An 18,977-nucleotide genomic window follows, 5' to 3' on the forward strand; every position below is an offset into this window, starting at 1 on the left:
TAAACTATAACTGATGTTTAGCGTTTTAGCAGCAGTTTCCATAACTTATTTTTGCTGTTTCCAGTCCAGATGAATTCCAGTTACACGTTTTATTGTCTCCAGCATTATTTTTGGGGCATTTTCCTATGTTTCAAGTTACCATGAGTATTATTCTAACGTAACAAAAAAAGATGCACTATTTGTTGTTGAAAGTCTTTAATGAGTCTGTCACATTTTATAATTTCACCTTTTAACACTGAATTACGGTTGATCCTCAAAAATCTAGTGATCACTGAAAGATTAGAACAGTCTTTTACATTAAACACAGATCAGTCCAATTTCGTCTGTTAGATTCTCATATTATATGACAAACGTGAAAAAGCCAGCTAATCATTTATGGAGATATGCATCAAGCCACAGTTCCCCTGACGTTTTCAGCGACCTGAAAAAGAACAGAAAAACGTCAGTTGAGAGCCTGTGTTGTATAACTGTTTAAAGAAAGACTAATGGCCTCAAAATAATGTAGTTAGTAACTCAAAAAAATAGCATTTTCCATGAATATGCAGTGTGACTGCTGTAAATATTTAGCTGTGAAAGATTCCAAAGTTTTCTGCAGAATTTTTCAGAAATTATGGGATGTTCCATTCATTTCAGTAGGGCCCAATATGATCACAAAACGCTGAACATCTCATAAACCATAAAAGATGTCAACACCAAAAGACATAGCTGTAATATCCTTAGCAGTGGCTCTAGGTTATTACCTGACCACGTCAACCATTCCTCGCCACAAAGTTTTCGTCTCGTAAGGAATCCCGTGTTTCTCACACAGCTCGCGGACCTGCGGCGCCACCAGCTGGTAGTTGTGGCGCGGCATCCTGGGAAACAGACTTGAAAGAGAGAGGCAGGATAATGGACTCAGTTTTAGAGGTAAACTAAAAATGAAAAAAAAAAAAAATAGGAAAAATAAATATTACATTCAGAAAACATGTGAATATAATTTAAAATACTTATTTTTAACAAAGTACTGAATAGGATAAGCCTTTCTGAGCACAACACATTGTCTTTGTACTGTAAGTATCAAATCCATTCCTGGTCCAGAGGAGTAAATCAAGTACTTGTTACTTTAACTGGTTATTTGTTTTTTTTTTTTACTCACTCTTTTTTTTTCTTCATCAGTCTTTGGCTTTGTCCAAATTTCAGCATGTTGCAAAAATGCTCACGTGGTACAAGAAAGTCAGTCAAAGTCCAAGTTTAAATCCTTTGACTTACTGGTGCTCGATTTGAAAGTTGAGATGTCCGCTGAACCAGTCGTTGAAGAAGGACTGCTCAATATTACAGGTGGCTTGCAACTGAAACAGAGAAAAAGAACGAAGAATCAACATGGAACCTTTTTACATTTTGTCAAGTTACAACCACAAACCTCAAAGTATTTTATTGTATGTAATAGACAGACGTAAAGTAGTGCACCCTTTTTAAGTGGAATGTGAAATGATAGGCAGTTTTTTAAAAAAAATCTTTCCGCCGCAAAGTCTTAAAAGGTGTGAAGATATTCTGGTATTGATTTTTTATTTTTTTTTTTCCCCAAGTCTAACCATACTTTAAACCTTTCCACAACTTTATCTGTGCCATGGTCCTTGGTTTTCACAGGGCTGCTTGTTCACCATTGTTTTCTTTACCAAACCTCAAATGCCTTCACAGAATATATGGAGATTAAATTTCGTACAGGTGGACTTTAAAAGAATGACACACTTTTCAGATTTGTGACTGTGACAAAAATTGAACAACTATGCACTTCTTTCTGTTGGCCAGTCCCAATATAATACAGTGAACTTTAAAACACCTGAAAGGTACTTCATTTTTTTCATCTTTCACTTTGACGACAGGGCTGGGAACTATCACACACTGAATACTGTGCTGTAAAGTATTTATCAAACAAAATACAGTAAATAAAAAATAAAAAAAAATCTGTAGCAAATGTGTGTGACCTTGCAGGAATAAGATGTCAGAAAATTTATGATAAAATATTTCTTATTTTCAATTAAGATAAGCTGTTGGCTGTAATTTCCTCCTATGATAAGCAGTGCACACAAAGAGACTCTAATATTAGTTGATGGTAAAGCAGGTACCTGCATGGTCAGCCAGTCTTGGCGCCTCTCGTGATCGATCTCCTTTGGCAAGTGGCTCATCTGAGTCACCCACACAAACCAATGGCTTTCTAAAAACCTGCAGGTTTGAACATCAACACATTTCGATTCATTGTGTTCTGCTTGAGAGCAGAGTAAAAAAAGCATGTGGCAAAGAATGCAGGCGGATTTATTAACAAAACCTTAATGCATATGCATAATCGAATCATGACTTTTCTTTTGTCCACTTTGTCTGTCTCTAAAACAAACCCAAACATGTTTGCACCCTTAATTAGACACATACATTTTTTAAAAGAAGCTATCGGAGTGTGCAACATTTTAAATCCTTCTCACCTGACGAACATCATGAGCGCCAGGGAGCCAAACACACCATACAGCGGAACAAAACAGTAGAAGTAACGAATGTAGTATGTGGAAGCCCAGGCCAGATCCTTCAAACAAACAGAAAAAGAAAATCATGTTATTTATATGTTTCTTTACAAAGAAAATGAGTCACAACTTCCTTTTATGGGCATCTTACCACCCAGTCACGTCGAGTAAACATGGTCTTCATTATGTTGTAGTTGTAGAAAACTGGAATAAGCAGCGGAGGCGCCACTGAAAGAGATGAACGAGTTAGTTCTGGAACGATTTTAGACTTGCTCAGCTCTTTCCAAACATCTTGAAGCAAGCATACCGAGAAAGAAGTACTGGTGTTGGTAGTTATAGGGGTAGTGTTTGATCTTTTTAATGCCGTACTGCAACAGAGCGAGGCACGGAGTTCAGTGAGCTATTAAGCTGCATTAGAGCTCAGGACGAATTAGAAATGCATTCCTTTTATTGAGCTACTTGCCTCCACTGGCTGCGTGTTCCCAAGCACAAAGATATCCATCATGTTGATGTCGGGATCCTTCTTGAAAACGTTCGGTTTGGCGTGGTGCTGGAAATGTCGGTGGTTCCACCAGTTGGCTGAAGCTCCCTAAAAAAAACAACAACAACAAAAACAGTCAACTATTAGAGAACTCCAGACGGTAAACAGAATAAATCATGAGTTACCTTCAAGTGTCCAATTACAAACTTGTGGACCAGGTGATTCCATTTGGATTTCTTGAAGACAGAGAGGTGACCAAAGTCGTGCTGCAGCCATCCGGCCTGCGACTATTGGAAAGGATAAGTAGTTATTTCATCCATCTGAAGATACTCGACGACAACAAGGACAGTTTAGTGCTGCTGAAAGTACTTGGGCGGTTGCGAGCAGCGCTGAACACAGCAGCGTCATCGTCCAGCTCGTGCCCCAGTGCGACAGCAGCAGAAAGGCCAGGGCCTCCAGCAGCACGATGTGACACAGATGGAGGCAGAAGAATAAAGGCCGCGCTTGAAAAAGGCCTCTTTTCTCTGCCTGCTCTCGTAAACGATCAAACTCCTCAATGAGTTCTGCCTGCAAGCAGAGAAGAAGAACATATTTAAAGTTACTTTTATTATCAAATTTAATGTGACATGTGTGCAATCCTTTAATAGTATAAATCTCAGTGAAACTTGAATGGAGGTATAAAGATCAAATGCTGCCCTCAAGAGCTGTTGCTCTACATGTTTTAGATTTGCCAGAATTAAGGGCTTAATTACTTCCTTAGTATGTCAGAGGCCCCTTAATGGGCCATTTATGTGAATCAGTTAGATTGACCCAGGAAACACCTAAAATATGCATGCATTCTTTAGAACAGGAGTTGAGCATCACAGTAGTTTAAAATATCATTGAAATGTGAATTCCAAAAAAATTCAATTCCAAAAGGGAAACTGTAATGATCCATTACACACAAGGGGATTGTTGTTAACAACCTCCCCAAGGAGGGCGTGTTACAAAATGGATTTGCCACAGAAGTTGGCTGTTCATGGAGTGCTGCATGCAAGGATATTAAAATTAGTTATAGAAAACACTGCACAGGCAGCAGTGTGGCCTGTGCAGCCTGCCACCTTTAAATGTAAAATCTTACACTTTTGTTTCCATCCTGGTTTGGCTCTGTCGCCACCAGCTCTCCAATCAGCAGAGGCTTCAGGAACTTCTGCACAAACTTTTGATCAGGATGAAAAGCAGCAAAAACTTCCTGTGAAGAGAAACATTTGACGCTTTAGGCATAAACCAGAGTAAAAACTGAGAAAAGTTGAGAGCTGTTAAAAAAAAAAAAAAAAAAAAATCACATATATGTTGGAGCAGCACAGCTGAGCCGAATCCAACAGAGGGCAACTTCACAACTAACAATGTCTAGTTGTAATGTTGCGGTCTAGGAGCAATGTGCTGACCATAACACGCAGAAAAAAAAGTCACTTTCTGCAGAACTGTTGTCATCTCTGGTAAAAATGTGCAAAATCCCAGTACCAAATTTATTGGCCTTTGTTTCACTTAATTTTCAGGTAATGAATGACCTTTAACAGGCACTCTACAACGGTTACTGTGGAAGATAATCAGAACCAAAGCATAACTGGTCCTCCACCATATCAGACAGTGGACATGAAGTGCTTTTTCACATGTTCATGATTTGTTTCTCACCACATTCACCTGCAAAGTTCATCAAACTCCACAAATTCACATCTGTGTAAAAGGTAGACATGTTTACCAAACAAGAGGTTAGGATGTAGATGGATAGCATCTCAGGCGTCATGGCGACAGGCGAATCCTATTGCTGCAGTTCCCAAAATATGGGATTTGGAGATTTTTTTTAAGGTTTTAAAGATAGCCTAATTCTTTTTGTATTAGACTGATAGTTTTCAATAATTTATACATTAATCCTGTCCATTTTTTTTGTGTTTTATTTTTATCAGTTGCAGTAATGTGCAGAGAGCTGCGCAAAAAAAGTCAACTTCATTCTTCATTTACAACCATAGGTTATGTACCATGTGCAAATGTGTGAACCAACTGGTGTAATCTTTTTCATTTCTATTTTTGTAGAGAAATTTGCATTATAGTAAAGTTAAAGAAAAAAAATTGCATCAAAAGATCCCAAATAAAAACTTCTAAGTTGTAATCTTACAGGTTTCCATGATAAGAAAATATTTTTTAAGTTCAAGGTTGGTTAGTAATGAAGCCAACAACAAGAGAACATAAAATCAATTCAGAAAAAGTTAATTAATGAATATATGTGAATATCCTTTTCCCAGAGGCATCCGGTATTAACCCAACAAAAACGAGGTCATTGGTAATCCAGCTAGCTCCAGCTGCTCCCAAATCCAGTATTTCCAATGTCAAATTTGAATCTTTTCGGAATCAAATGTTAATTCTGTTCATATATTTTTAATTTATTATAGTATTTGTGATAACAGATTAGAACGTTACATTTAGACATGTCAAACTGACATCTGGAGGCACAGAGACGTGCATTTAGAAGCGTGAAGTAATGTGTTTATCACAGATCATGTCCAGTTACACGTAGTGACTCCGTTCAAAGGTCACAGCGAAGTTCATTCTGCAATTTCAAATATTAACAACCTGCTTCTTAATGAAATATAAAAGAAAAATTCAACTGCACAGTCTTATAAAGATATCCAATGTATTCTTTATAGCTCGGTTAAATTAAATTTTAAGTTTTAATAAAGCAGTTTTTTTTATTTTATTTTTTTTATGTTATTTTATTTTGCAATATCCACTACATGAAATACCAAAAATGCTATTTATAGTGCAGAAAGGTAAACGGTCAACGTGCAGTATGGGTAAAAGGTTAGAAAAATCAGACAAAACTTTGAACTCTTTAGTTTTTAAAAGTGATTCATATTAAGTAGATGAAAATCAGTGAGGAAGCCTGAAATGATGATAATATGTAGATAAGATAAGAATTAGTTTGACATACAGTTAGAAGGAAAGCTCTCAGTTAAACCTCACTTATATTCAAGTCCATGTAAGAATATATTCTCTGATATTGACTTTTACATCCATATTTAGGCAACATTTACCCTGAGCAACTTTGCACTTATAGGTTATGCATACCTCCAACATAAACAAAGTGTGCAAACCACACAGCAGTTACAAACTGAACCTTAAAGACTGATTTGTGTTTTCAGTTGCACCAAATGATGGGCTGAAATGCATGAAAACTGAAACTTCCCATAATTTTGAAGTAATGACTTTTAAATCAATAAAGTGTGGATTTTTTTTTATCATTTATGGAGGTACAAAAAAAGGAATCATCATACTTTCATAATGAAGTAGAATGTAGACAGACTAAGATAACTTCCTAATAGCAAAGCATCAGCAACTGACATCCTGTCATTTGTATTTTAGCAATTTATCAACATCATAAATGGAAAACGCTGATATTTCCCTGCATGAAGAAAGCGTATTTTACCGTCGCATCCTCTCCGGCGTAATGTCCGATTACTCGGGACCCTCCTGGATGCCTTTTGACCCACTGGCTGATGTTATAAACCTTTCGGTTGACCACCAGCCACTGGTCGTTTCGGCTGCGGTGCTTCTGCACCTCCTCCCAGGTGTAAACACCTGCAGTCTTCCCGCTGCCTGGCTCTGCAGGCTCCGTCTGCTGACCTCCACCTCCCATCCTCCTCTCTGCTGCTGCTGTCCCTTCCTGGATTCACCTGCTCACAAGAGGACCAGTCTGCCCTCACAGACCGATGGGGGGGGGGAAACAAAACAAAAAAACATACAACCACAAATCTAATCAGGTGTAAAAAATTTCCACAATAGATCCCGCTAGCAGTGATGATGACGCATGCATTGTTCTGCTGAGCTAAACATAAACCATCTCAGATGATGCTTTCACTTTTGTTTGACAAATATGGCGGCGGTCAGGTGTTACAACAAATATTTGTAACTTACAGCATCCAGATCCGGAGTGCTCTCCTCACACCCACAGAGCCCTTCACCTTCAGCGCCGTCCAGCTGCTTTATAAAAGCAGGAAGGCGATCATAAAAGCCGACCAAGTTGGCAGCCCTCCCTGATAGGCCCTGTTCTCTCTCTCACTCCCCCCTCCCAACACGTCTCTTCGTCCCTTGCGAACTTCGAGCGGATCTTTCGAGGCTTTCTGACCAATCGGAGAAGAGCAGCTCTGGCTTGTTGGAGCGCTGCCTGTGCACCATGGGACGAGATGCTGCTGAGGCTGCGCCAACGTTAAGGAGCGGGTTCGGGTCGGACCGGAGACAGTCAGCTGCAGAGACCCCCTAGAGGCCGAACCCTGGAAGTGCTGCTTGCTTAACACCGGGGTGAATTAAATAGGCCAGAGGTCATAACGGTCCATCCAGTCAGTGTTGCTGCAGCTCCAGCTGCTCCTGCGACCCATTGTGGTTCACAAAGATTATGCAGACGGCGCAAAAATGGGTTGGGGATTATCTGAAGTAGTAACTATTAGAATAATGTATTGATTTATAATTTTTTCAATAATTGCAAATGTTTTACTTTTTCTGATTAGAATGGACAAGGAGTAGGCAGCTTCCCACAGACTGCTTGCACATATTTCTTAGAAAACAGGTTGCACAATGTGCAGATTACAAGTCCTCTCGTTTCTTAGCACCAGAGGCCCCCTGGCTGCTAAACAAATACAATAACCCTAGCTAGGTTTTCTCTGTGTAGCCATTTTATGTCTTTCTATTAGCCTTTGTGCAGCAGATGGTGAATATAAAATGTTCCCTTATGATACACGGCCTTTGGACTTTTTCTCGTTTGGTTGAACTTCAATGTAATTTATTACTTTTTATATGTGGTAGAACAATAAAAAGCAACTTTTATTTATGAAGTCAAATGGTTAATTTTTTTTTAAATATTTCATACATTCATGTTTACAGTATTGACTCAGTACTTACAGCGAGCTACAACGTTTTGATGAGGTATGTCTCTACCAGCATTTAGGTGTTTGGGTTTTGATTATTTTCTTATTTTTTATATTCAGTTGGTCTGGCCATATTCAGTTAATTTCTGTGTTCATTATTGTTGGCATGAGTTAATTCATTGGCGATCTGGAAACTGAAAATTGCTCTACTTTTGCAGTGAATGTCCAACATCGCTCGCTAGCTTTCCTATCCCTGCTGAATTAAAGCGTTCCCACATCATGATGCTCACACCCCCATGTTTTCCAGTGGGGAAGACAGATCTAGAGTGATATCCAGTGTTATTTTTCCAGCAACACAAAAACATTCTTACTCCAACTACTCTATCCACAGCGAATAACTTTTATGAATGAAGAAGAACCTTGCTTTAAATAAAAATGCACCAAACACACACACAAACACAAAAAGGGAAACTGAGACTTCGGACACAAACACAAGCGAACTAATATTCTAATTTTCTATCTGCTGTGCCATTTGAGATCAACTGAATATTCAGTAAATTACCTTTTTCTAATAATATGCACAGCATGAGTTTTGGTTTCATTTTTCAGTTTTTTTCAGTTTTGTGTCCAGTTGTGGAAACATTTCTTTCTGGACATTTTTAATGTCTATTAATGCTTATTCTTTTTGATGTCCTTTTATGTGCTTATCAACTGTTTCTCCTGTAAGTTCCTGTTCATTTTGTCTCCTAGGTGTCATTCGGCATTTGTTCCATGTTTAAAAGTGTTTAATTTTATTCGACACTTTCTCTCTGCAGTTCTAAAAGCGGATCATGTGAAATAATTACTTTAATCTGTTAACTTAATTTATGCACCGCAGATAGATCTGTAATTACAGTGTGGAAGTGTGTCCATCATTTTTCACTTTATTTTTTTATCTGGTAAAATGTAATTAGATGTCTTAGTAATTAAAATCTGATAGGATCTGCCAGAATTCAACACAAACTTTCAGTTAATCACTGTTTTATTTATCAAAACTTGAACTTGATCCTTTCACCAACTGGTCTCTCTCTGTTTGATGGTTTGCTGCATAAAGTCCAGTCTGTCACTTTATAACCTATTAATATATTTATGAATGCTGAACTTAGCTGTTATAAAAATAAGGATAGAAACCTAATTCTATCATTTTAGTGTAACCCTTACTCGTGTTTTAATTTGGTTAACTTACTGATTATCTGGCTAATGATATTTAAGAACAGTGACGTTTTTTTTTTCCTTTCAACTCACAACACAGTGCATCTGGAAAGTATTCACAGCTCTTCACTTTTTGTACATTTTGACAAACTCCGTCAGGTTGGATGGGAGACGCCTGTGCAGCCATTTTCAGATCTCTGCAGAGATTCACAGGGGGGTTCAGAAGCCACTCCTTTGAGATTTTGCATGCTTTGGGTATGTCGTCCTGCTGAAAAATGAACCGTCGCTCCAATCAGAGATCAGGAGCGCATTTGACTTTCAAATATCATTTGAACATTCGCTTGCTAGCTGGGCATTTCTATTATTGATGATGATGATTTTTTGCCTGCAGCTAATCAAAACAGCTAATCTTATTGCAAAATTGAGAGTATAATGAAAAACATGCTTAAATCCTTTTTGTATATCATGTAAAATATTTTTTAGTGGGGGAAAAAACACATTTTCTGCACATTAACACTCAGTGGACAGTCAGTGCTGCAAGGAAACACAATCCGCTAACAAAGAAATGGTAACTGGAGACGATGTATTCATCGGGAGGTCTGGTCAGCCGCAGCATGACCCAGATTCCCACAGTGAACAATCAGCTATTTGTGTCTATTTCATGTGGCTGAAAAGATGCAAAAAAAGAAAAAAAAAAAGCATGTATGTGGTACTATGGGTAATGTTTTTATTGTTTAGGGATTCATCTCTTCCAAACTATATTGGAAAAAGTGAAGTTTTCCTTCACTTCAAAAGATACAAATCATCACAAGACAATATTTCAGTAAATAATGTATTTCCTTTTTCAAATGGGGCCAGCTTGTTCTGGATAACTTTTTAAAATTAATCAATGAAAAACTACTTGAAAAACTGCATTTTGTTATCTCCAGTTATTTTTGTCAGTCCGTACAGTCCGAGGTTCCTAAACCTGCTTTGTGATGCAGATGCTGGTGTCCCTTTATAATGTTTAATCTCTTCACATCATACTGTCTATGTGGAGGGGACAGTCAAGAAAAACATAGAAAAAATACATGTAAGCTTCAGATGACATGTTTTTTCAAATAAAGACGTGATCCTTCGAGTTCCAAAAGTGCTCATTTCCTCAACTATACACAATTTTTATAAAACACCAAACAAGTCACATGTTTCTGTGCTTTAAAAGTTTCACCCTTACCTCTTGTGATTCCTCTTCTAACTGTTTTCTTGATAGCAATACGTTTTTCGGATTAACAAATCCTTGTCAAATGTTATTTTTCCACTGTCATTCATATTGTTTTGTCTTGAGGGAACCTCCCCAAAACGTCCTTCCTTATGCATATGTGCTAAACCTGTCATTTCTGTAGGCATGGTTAGTTGAATCTTGCAACAACTTAAAATATGCTTTGTTTAAAGCATGGACTATCTCTCTGCAGGGTTTCATTTAACTTGATTTTGTGTTTTATGGCAAAAATAATTGACACATAGGAAAGCAGAAAAATACAAAATGTTTTATTGGTACTTTTTTGCAACATCTATGGGTGCATAAATCATTTCACTGTTATTTCACTTAATAACTTTTGTCACGATTGCTAAAATTCCTTTACATTACAACACATCAGTTAATAAGTCTACAATGCAATATAACAAAAATCTGATCATTATTTTTTAAAAAAAAATTTCGTATGTTTGCCTCTCCAGTAATAACAATAAGTGTTGTAGGAGACAACAACTTGTTTATTGTGCAACAAAGAACAGCATTATTTAAAAGGTTGCAGGTCTATAACTGAAGAAAGCAAAATGGAGGTTATGAGATTTGATAATATTTAACCTTTGTATGACAGAATGAGCAATGTTACTTATTACTATTGGAAAAAAAAGTAATCATATTAACGGTCTTATTTCAGTCCCTCTGACTGAAAATGTTTACCAAGAAAACATTGAATTAATTATCTTATTTAAATTAAGATAACTTAATTAAAAATAATTAAATTATCTGCAATTTTAAATATATTTTAAGATGATCCTATAAGCTTTACATTTAAAATCCTATAAGCTTTAAATAGTTTTTCAGTCCATTAACAACACCATCTTCAAAAATGGTGAAATAAGTCACATTTTCAGTTGTTTTTTTTTTTTAATTCTCAGCACATGTTTTTGATGCGAAAGAAGATAACTTGATTTATAAGCAGCTCTTCATTTATGAAGATAGGCATCAAGCCAGAGATCACCTGAAGTTTTCAGTGAACTGAAAAAAAACAAAAAAGGGGAAAAAAAAATGGAAAACATCAGTTTGTAACCAGGCTGGGGAGCAGGCGAGCAGTGTGTTGTTGTGAACTGGAAGAAGACAGATTATCTCTGCCGTCACTGCTCTGCTCATGCATTTTAAATCAGCTGAAGGGCTATTTTCAATTTAGTTTAAATAAATGTGAGTTTCTGCTTCAACTGCCTATCCTGTCTGAGTTATTACCTGACGACATCAGTCATGCCTCGCCACAACGTTTTCATCTGGTAAGAGATCCCATGCTTGTCACACAGCGCACGGACCCTCGGAGCAACCAGGTGGTAGTTGTGCCTCGGCATTCTCGGAAACAGACTTAAAAAAAAAATTGAATTCAATTATTAGAAGAATCAAAGTCAAACCAACTGACGTGATTAATAGTAGAGCTTTAAATCTCTAATAGTTTAAGACCAAATTTCATACCCCACCCACTGAAGAATGGCGATATTAAATCAGAAACAATAGAGAACTCAAAGTGCTAACATCGCTAACGTCACATGAAGCATTTTAAATGCCAACTAAGATATCTGTCAGTGTCTTTGATCTGAGTGGAAACCTTATTAGTATCCATATTTGTCTTGCAAAAGACAATAAACCGCTGTCGACTTACTGGTGTTCGATTTGAAAGTTGAGGTGTCCGCTGAACCAGTCGTTGAAGAAGGACTTCTCTATATTACATGTGGCTTGTAGCTGAAACAGAAAATTGTGCAAATCAACAAATATTCCCTCATAGACTCTAACACACAGCAAACTCCTTTACGTGTGTCAAGACATTTCTTAGAACCACAGTGGAGCATTTCCACAACTAACAGAGCAAAAAAGTGTTGCTGTGAAGTTTGTGAGAACATAATATCCTGAATAATTAATATTATTTTAGTTGATTGTTTCCCTGAGTCAATAATTTTTGAGTAGCTGCAATGGGAATATAAGTTAATGTAAAGTTTGTTTCTTAATAAATGAATCTCATTTAGCGTGATGAACAGAAGCCTCTGAAATGAGCTTATAGACGTTAAATGCCAGTCTGGATGGTAAATGAAACACTATGCTCAGTTTGCCAGCACGAAATTGAATCTTTAGTGCTTTAAATTATAGGTTAACAGAGATTAGTTTTCTAAGTAAAATGTTTTTAATTTAATGCACGATTTGAGCAGTTTGTTCGAACTTTCTCTGTGAATCACACAATTTACTTTCTGGCTGTTTTAATCTATTTGTAAAGCACAGTGGCTGTAATTGCTTAGCTGATGAGGTAGAAGGCAAAAAAAAAGTGATAATGGAGCACAAAGTAGTGCAAAAGAAAAGTAATACATGTTTGACAATTGTTAGGTAGACATCTAAAAAGTGTGAACTGCATTTGTGGTCTGGCCAGCCAGATCAGTGAGTCACAGAGACACTTTTGCTGAATTAAAACCGGAAATGTAGGAAAATATGTACGTTTGTAGGTAGGCTTAACTTTATCTGTGTTGAAACTTATGGCATGTTTGAGTGACTAGAAGAAAGTTTCAGATTCTACTGTGAGCAACGTTAACGAGTGAGGAGACAGCTTAAGGGGGTTATGGGTCAGGTAAGGTAGACAAAGTAATACAGCACAAAGGATAATAAAAACTAAGGTCAGAGGTCTGCATTGGACACAGATGCAGAATGTCAATCATTTGGTCTGTCTCTCTTCTCACATGCAAGATTAAATATTTCCTTGTTAAAAATTATATATTATGGACATATGTATTTAATAAATATAAATTTTTATATATAAAAAAAGAATGTACCTGCATAGTAACCCAGTCTCTGTTCTTTTCATGATCTATATTCATTGGAAGATGGTTCATCTGAGTCACCCAGACAAACCAGTGACTCTCCAAAAACCTGCAAAATGAACAATTTTAAAAATGTCGTCTAAAGATTCTACATTTCATACATTTGCAGTTTTTGACATTTTTTTTTATTAAGATAGCAGAAAACCCAATGCAATGGTCTAATATACATTCATAAAGGTTATGTGAATTTAACAAACATCAACTACAATGTGACTCAGAGGTCAGGATCTTTTGTTCTGTTAAAACTGGTTGATCCGTCCACGGTCAGAGTAAAATAAAAACAATATTTAATGTCTACATAAATTGTGAATTAAATATTAGCATTATCATCATTATTATTTTTCTTAATTATTATAAAAAAAGAATGTCACTGCTAAGAAAAATAAGCTGCACTGTGGTTCAGATAATAATTAGGAATTGGTCAACAACAATATGAAACACTTAATAACAAGGAGTATTTAATGACAGTATATAAATTATTTTTAACTGTTTTTTAGACACAAATAATAGAAAGAACTTCTGGAAACATTTGGGAATATTTTTAATCAGTTGCTAAATGAATGAAATTAACAAACAAGCAACAAATGACTAAATAATTAACAATTCAAATTCTTACCTAACAAAGAGGTTAAGAGCCACAGCGCCGAAAACGCCATATAGGGGCACATAACAGGAGAAATATCGAATATAAAAGGACAAATACCAAGCCAAATCCTTTAAATGACAAAAAAAAAGAGGATAAACAAAATTTCATTGTTTAAAACATATTTTTTTTCATGTTTTCATGTTTGCAAATCCTGATAAAAAAGACAAAAATACTCTTGAAAATACTTTATGTTGTCCTGTGCCAATAAAATACATTAAAGTGATATACTCACATAAACTTATACCATTTGCGCCTTTTTTTTTAGAAATGTAAGTAATTACATGCACTGCAAAGCATACGGTCCAAAATCTTACCACCCAGTTTCGGCGAGAAATCATGACGTTTAGATTTTGCAGGTTGAAGACGACTGGGACGAGAAGAGGCGGCCCCACTGAAACAGAGGTAAATCATTATGATTATTTATTTTTGTCATGAAAAATTGTTCATCTCATTTCTCATATTCCATGACTTCTGACAAACATACATAAAAAGAAGTACTGGTGCTGGTGATTGTAGGGCATGTGTTTGATCTTCTTCATGCCGTACTGTGAGAGAAATAAGGAGAAAACAGTTTGTGAGCTGCTACGAATTTCTTAAAACACTTAAAACAAATCTTCTTCCAGCTGCTTGCCTCTACAGGCTGAACAGATCCGAGAACAAAGACGCCCGACATGTTGACGTCAGGGTCTTTGCTCAGGACATTTGGTTTGGCATGATGATTGTAATGCAGGTGATTCCACCAGCTGGCTGCAGCTCCCTGTAAAACACAGGACTCTCAAAAACAAGAAAAAATTACCAAAAAACTTAAAAGGTCAAAACTACAAAGGTTACCTTTAAATGTCCAATAACAAACTTGTGGACCAGGTGATTCCACTTGGACTTCTTGAAGACAGAGAGGTGACCGAAGTCATGCTGCAGCCATCCAGCCTGCGCCTGGCAAAAAAACCCAACAACAATATTTTCTATAATCTAAGGTGATTCAATCTTCATGTGACAGGCAATTTTGTTGAACTCACTTGAGATGTTGCCAACATGACAGCGCACAGTAAGGTCAGAGTCCAGCTTGTCCCCCAGTACCAGACCATCATCCAGGCGAGAGCCTCCAGTAGCAGGATGTGAGTCAGATGGAGGCAGAAGAACAAAGGTTTGGCTTTAAAAAGTCCGTCCTTCTCCACCTGGGTGCGTAAAGTTTCAAAATCCTGTATGATGGCTGCCTGTGGCAGAGAAAAGGGAAGCTGTAACGATGTTTTGTTAATGCCTTTTATGAAAAAAAAAACTAATTTGTGAATGAGTAAATATTGTGTGAGTTATCTGAGATTCTTGTAAGATTTGAATTATTTGTACATTTTTGTTTCCGTCCTGGCTTGGCTCTGTCGCTGCCAGCTCTCCAATCAGTAGAGGCTTTAGAAACTTCTGCACAAACTTTTGATCAGGATGGAAAGCTGTGAAAGCCTCCTGGAAAATATAAAAGAGAAATCATGTTATTAGTACAGCTTGGAGTAGAGGAAAATGCCCTGTAACACAAAATATATTTTCCTCAAACTTGTGTTATTTCATACACCACCACATTCTGATTTTCACTTCTGCTTTTATGATATATTTATAAAAACAAATGAATGACAAAACCTGATAAACAAAGATCATTGTGCTAAAATATTTACCTTTAATCTTTTATATTGGCAAACTGTTACAAGAAAATTATATCGGGCTTTTATATAATTGTCAGATTTATATCATAAGAAAAATGTTAAATGATCTCTAATTGAAGAATTCAACAACACCATTCAAGTCCTCCCTTTGGGAACTTATTGTAAGTGAAGGATGTCCCTGGCTGATTTGTATTTCCTTCCTTTAAAAAGGCCAGAAGCTAAAACCCTTAGCCTCATAAAGTTGTTCCACCCGCCACAAGTCTAGCTGGAGTTTCGACCTTGTTACAATCTATGCAAATTGGGACATTTTTAGCTACAGTTTTGGCCTCTTTGCATAAATAAATGTCCGCAGAAAAATCTGACGACTTGCCTTCACCACAGTTTGTAATTTTGAAACCCAGGGGGTCACTGTGTCTCCTCACTAATTCAACATCTGCCACTAATCAGTTCTTTGCCCTTTGTTGGTCCTTTATTATGATCCCTTCAGTGGTCATCGCTAGCACAGTTTTCTCTTTGGTGGTCTTTCTGGTATTGATGCTAAAAAAGTTTCTCCATGAGGTATAATTGTGAAAAAGTGTTTGCCCTCTTACAGTTGTTTTTGTTTTTACTTTTTGTTTATGCTAAAATGCAGGGCTAAATTAAAAGTTCAGCAAAGAAAATCGTCCTCAATCATGTAAATGACCCAATAACACTTTAACAGCATGTTAGCTTGTTAGAAATGCTAATATTTACAAATCGTGGGTCTTGAGCCTTTATTTGGACATTTTACATTTTCAAAACATAAAAATGTAAAATTTAATAGCACAAAATTATTTTTTAAATTTAATTTAAAACATAATTTTCAAAATTAAATGTAAAAGTTAAAAAAAATTACATTTAAAATGTAATAGAAAAAATCTTTTATTTTTAAATTAAATTTTTAAAATGTAATTTTTTAGAGGGGTCATCTGATCCCCCTGAATACTTCAGGGGGATCAGATGAAGATGATTTCCTGGCATTGAGCTTTATAATCTAAGAAAATTTGCTATGTAAAAACTCCTCTTGTTTACTGCCATTAGAAGTGCAGCTTCATTCACACTGTCAGTCAAATTGATGTAATATATTCATTTCATCTTATGTTAGCAACATTTAATGCTCAAGTCATCCTTCTTTTCACCTGAAGTGGGAAATTAATGCTAAGAATATTGCACTTCAAAAAACAGCTTTTCAGGTTCAGGTGTCACAAAGAAACTGGATGTAAATAAAATCCACCAAATAACAGGAGTCTTCCCCTGAAGTGTAACACCAGTGCAGAGCGTATTCAACATTGGGAGCACAGAGATAATAATGTGTCCACTGTGTCAGACCATGCAATCAGACGCTAAATTAATAATTTTGTAATGCTCTGTAACTGTACCTTTTATTATATTAAATAGCTGCAGTACTGTATGAGCCACTCATATTCTCTCATTCTTGTTGAATCCCAATGCAATGTTTTAATAAAGTGCATATCTAACTGCTTCAAAAGACCAGACAGTACTTTTTTAATAAGCTTTTGTTAACTGTTAGTTTATGACTGCATCCTAAAGAGGAGGCATGCTTACTGTAGCATCCTCTCCGGCATAGTGGCCGATGACATGAGATCCTCCTGGGTGCCTTTTGGCCCACTGAGAGATGTTGTAAACCTTTCGACTGATGACCAACCACCGGTCATTTCTGCTGCGGTGCTTCTGGACCTCCTCCCAGGAGAAAACATCTGCAGCCTCAGTCTGCTGGCCTCCAACTCCCATACTCCTCTCTCCTGCTGCTGCTGCTGCTGTCTCTGGATCCGGGAACCTGCAGCTGGGCGCTAAACACATGAAGTTAGACAAAACGGCGCGACGTAATTAATAATTACCTTAGTTTTTAAAAGGCAGTCATGCATGCATCTAAAAATCTGTGTAAAACCATACACGCAGAAAGGAAAATGTGCCGTTTTGGGTGCTTTTCAAACATGCATAGTACATTCTAAATCATTCTAAATATGTAGTTTATAGGTATGCCGTAGAACTTTTTTTTTCCTTTTTTCTTTTTACATAGTCTGGTTGTTAAGCGACATTAGAGAAAAAAACAATAATAATAATTTAAAAAAACTTACACTGTTGCTTTTCTCCGGACTCCAGTCACGTCCACAGACCTGTTCACGTTATTTTCTCCCCTCGCAAAGACCGACTTTTAAAAAAGAAAGACCATAAAAGCCATCAGTTCGTTCCCTCTGCTTAGTCACCCTCCTTCCACAGCGCGAACTTCGAGCGTATCATTCGAGGTTTTCTGACCAATCAGCGCGCACCTTTCATCCATTTCAGACGGCTTGGCATCAGGGGCGCAATAAACATACAGGGTCGTCTGAGAGCGCAAAGAGAAAATAATCAGCAGGGGAGGTGTGTCTCACGTAACTTTGGAGATGCTGGACATTTCCCAGAAAAACGATAAACTAATGCAGTGAAGCAACTGCCGGGCGTAACTCACTGAAATAAACCGATATGCAGCATTTCAGCCTCTCGTTTTGCTGGACTCCTTATTATTAATTTAACACGTGGGAACTTGCCATCAAGTTTTGATGATCATGTGGCTGAAAGAAAAATGTCTAAAACTTGTTTAAAACATTTTAGTGATGCTAAGAATGAGAGTCAAAACAAAGGGCTGTTGAGTCTTGGCAAAGAACTGTGAAGCTAGAAACTTTTAGATGATTGTAGGGGAACATAGCAAAAAATTACTCTGCAGAAGTAAATATTAAATAATTAAACTTTAAGGTTAAAAAAAAGGTCATATTTTTATTTTAGTTGGATCAAGCTTCTTTTACATAGCATGAAATAATAGAATGATGCTTTAGTGGATGCTTTAGTGATAGAAAAAATATTTTCTTTAGGTTTTGTATTTTGTCATTAAGTTCGAAAATACATGTTATTTCTTCACTTTCCGTAAATACAGAGCTTTCCATTGAAATAAAATTGCCCTTTTTGTCTTCCTGTAAAAGTAGGCCATTTTTATTTTCTCCAAATCTGTTAAATAGACATTATTTACTATTTAATTCAACAATAACAAGGACTTTATGTTAGGTTTTCTTGAAAACTGGATCATGTTCTTAGTACAATTTTATCCATTAAAGTAAAGAGCAAAAATGCCTCTTTGGATTGTAAAAATTCAATGTGGAATCTGATTTGGAAATTGACATTCGATGCTTTGAATTCAGTCGGTTTTTACTTGAGCAACTTTACAACATAAAAGGGTTTAAAAAAGGAAACAAAATAGAGAATAGAAATAGATTTTTTTTAAAATCTGTTTGTGGTAGGCTTAAGAAACCCTGGAAATGATGCTAACACTTCAGGAAAAGTTGGTTCTGCAAAGCGTTGACTCGGCATAGATGGTGATAAAAAAAAAAACATATCGTGCATTATCTTCCGTCCACTCTACTCTATGTGTTACTTTGTGATGGCTGAAAATGTCAATTTATGTTTATCAAGCAGTTGTATCAATTATGCTTTGAGGATGTT

The 18,977-nt window shown here is 36.6% G+C and overlaps 2 protein-coding genes across 3 annotated transcripts; both read right to left on the bottom strand.

Annotated features, from left to right (window-relative positions):
• Nucleotides 1-178: 178 nt before the first annotated feature.
• LOC103141299 (fatty acid desaturase 2-like) lies at nt 179-7,229 on the bottom strand. 2 transcript variants are annotated; one of them, XM_007556892.2, is made up of 13 exons: nt 6,925-7,229; nt 6,437-6,703; nt 4,094-4,204; nt 3,343-3,540; nt 3,159-3,260; nt 2,956-3,081; nt 2,800-2,860; nt 2,644-2,720; nt 2,457-2,554; nt 2,106-2,202; nt 1,249-1,328; nt 741-866; nt 179-421 (listed from the first exon to the last, which is right to left on the bottom strand). In XM_007556892.2, the coding sequence occupies exons 2-13, from the start codon at nt 6,644-6,646 to the stop codon at nt 370-372; spliced, it is 1,338 nt and encodes a 445-aa protein (XP_007556954.1). In that variant the 5' UTR covers nt 6,647-6,703; nt 6,925-7,229; the 3' UTR covers nt 179-369. The 2 variants fall into 2 exon arrangements, with proteins under 2 accessions (XP_007556954.1, XP_007556955.1); XM_007556893.2 differs by having other exon boundaries at nt 6,437-6,708.
• A 3,920-nt stretch (nt 7,230-11,149) lies between these two features.
• Nucleotides 11,150-17,806, bottom strand: LOC103141300 (fatty acid desaturase 2). Its single transcript, XM_007556894.2, has 13 exons — nt 17,582-17,806; nt 17,049-17,293; nt 15,160-15,270; nt 14,832-15,029; nt 14,647-14,748; nt 14,447-14,572; nt 14,300-14,360; nt 14,130-14,206; nt 13,786-13,883; nt 13,122-13,218; nt 11,969-12,048; nt 11,548-11,673; nt 11,150-11,325 (listed from the first exon to the last, which is right to left on the bottom strand). The coding sequence occupies exons 2-13, from the start codon at nt 17,232-17,234 to the stop codon at nt 11,274-11,276; spliced, it is 1,314 nt and encodes a 437-aa protein (XP_007556956.1). The 5' UTR covers nt 17,235-17,293; nt 17,582-17,806; the 3' UTR covers nt 11,150-11,273.
• Between the last annotated feature and the right edge of the window lie 1,171 nt (nt 17,807-18,977).

Source organism: Poecilia formosa, unplaced genomic scaffold (genome assembly GCF_000485575.1).
Source record: "Poecilia formosa unplaced genomic scaffold, Poecilia_formosa-5.1.2 Scaffold81, whole genome shotgun sequence".
Taxonomy (NCBI): Eukaryota; Metazoa; Chordata; class Actinopteri; order Cyprinodontiformes; family Poeciliidae; genus Poecilia; species Poecilia formosa.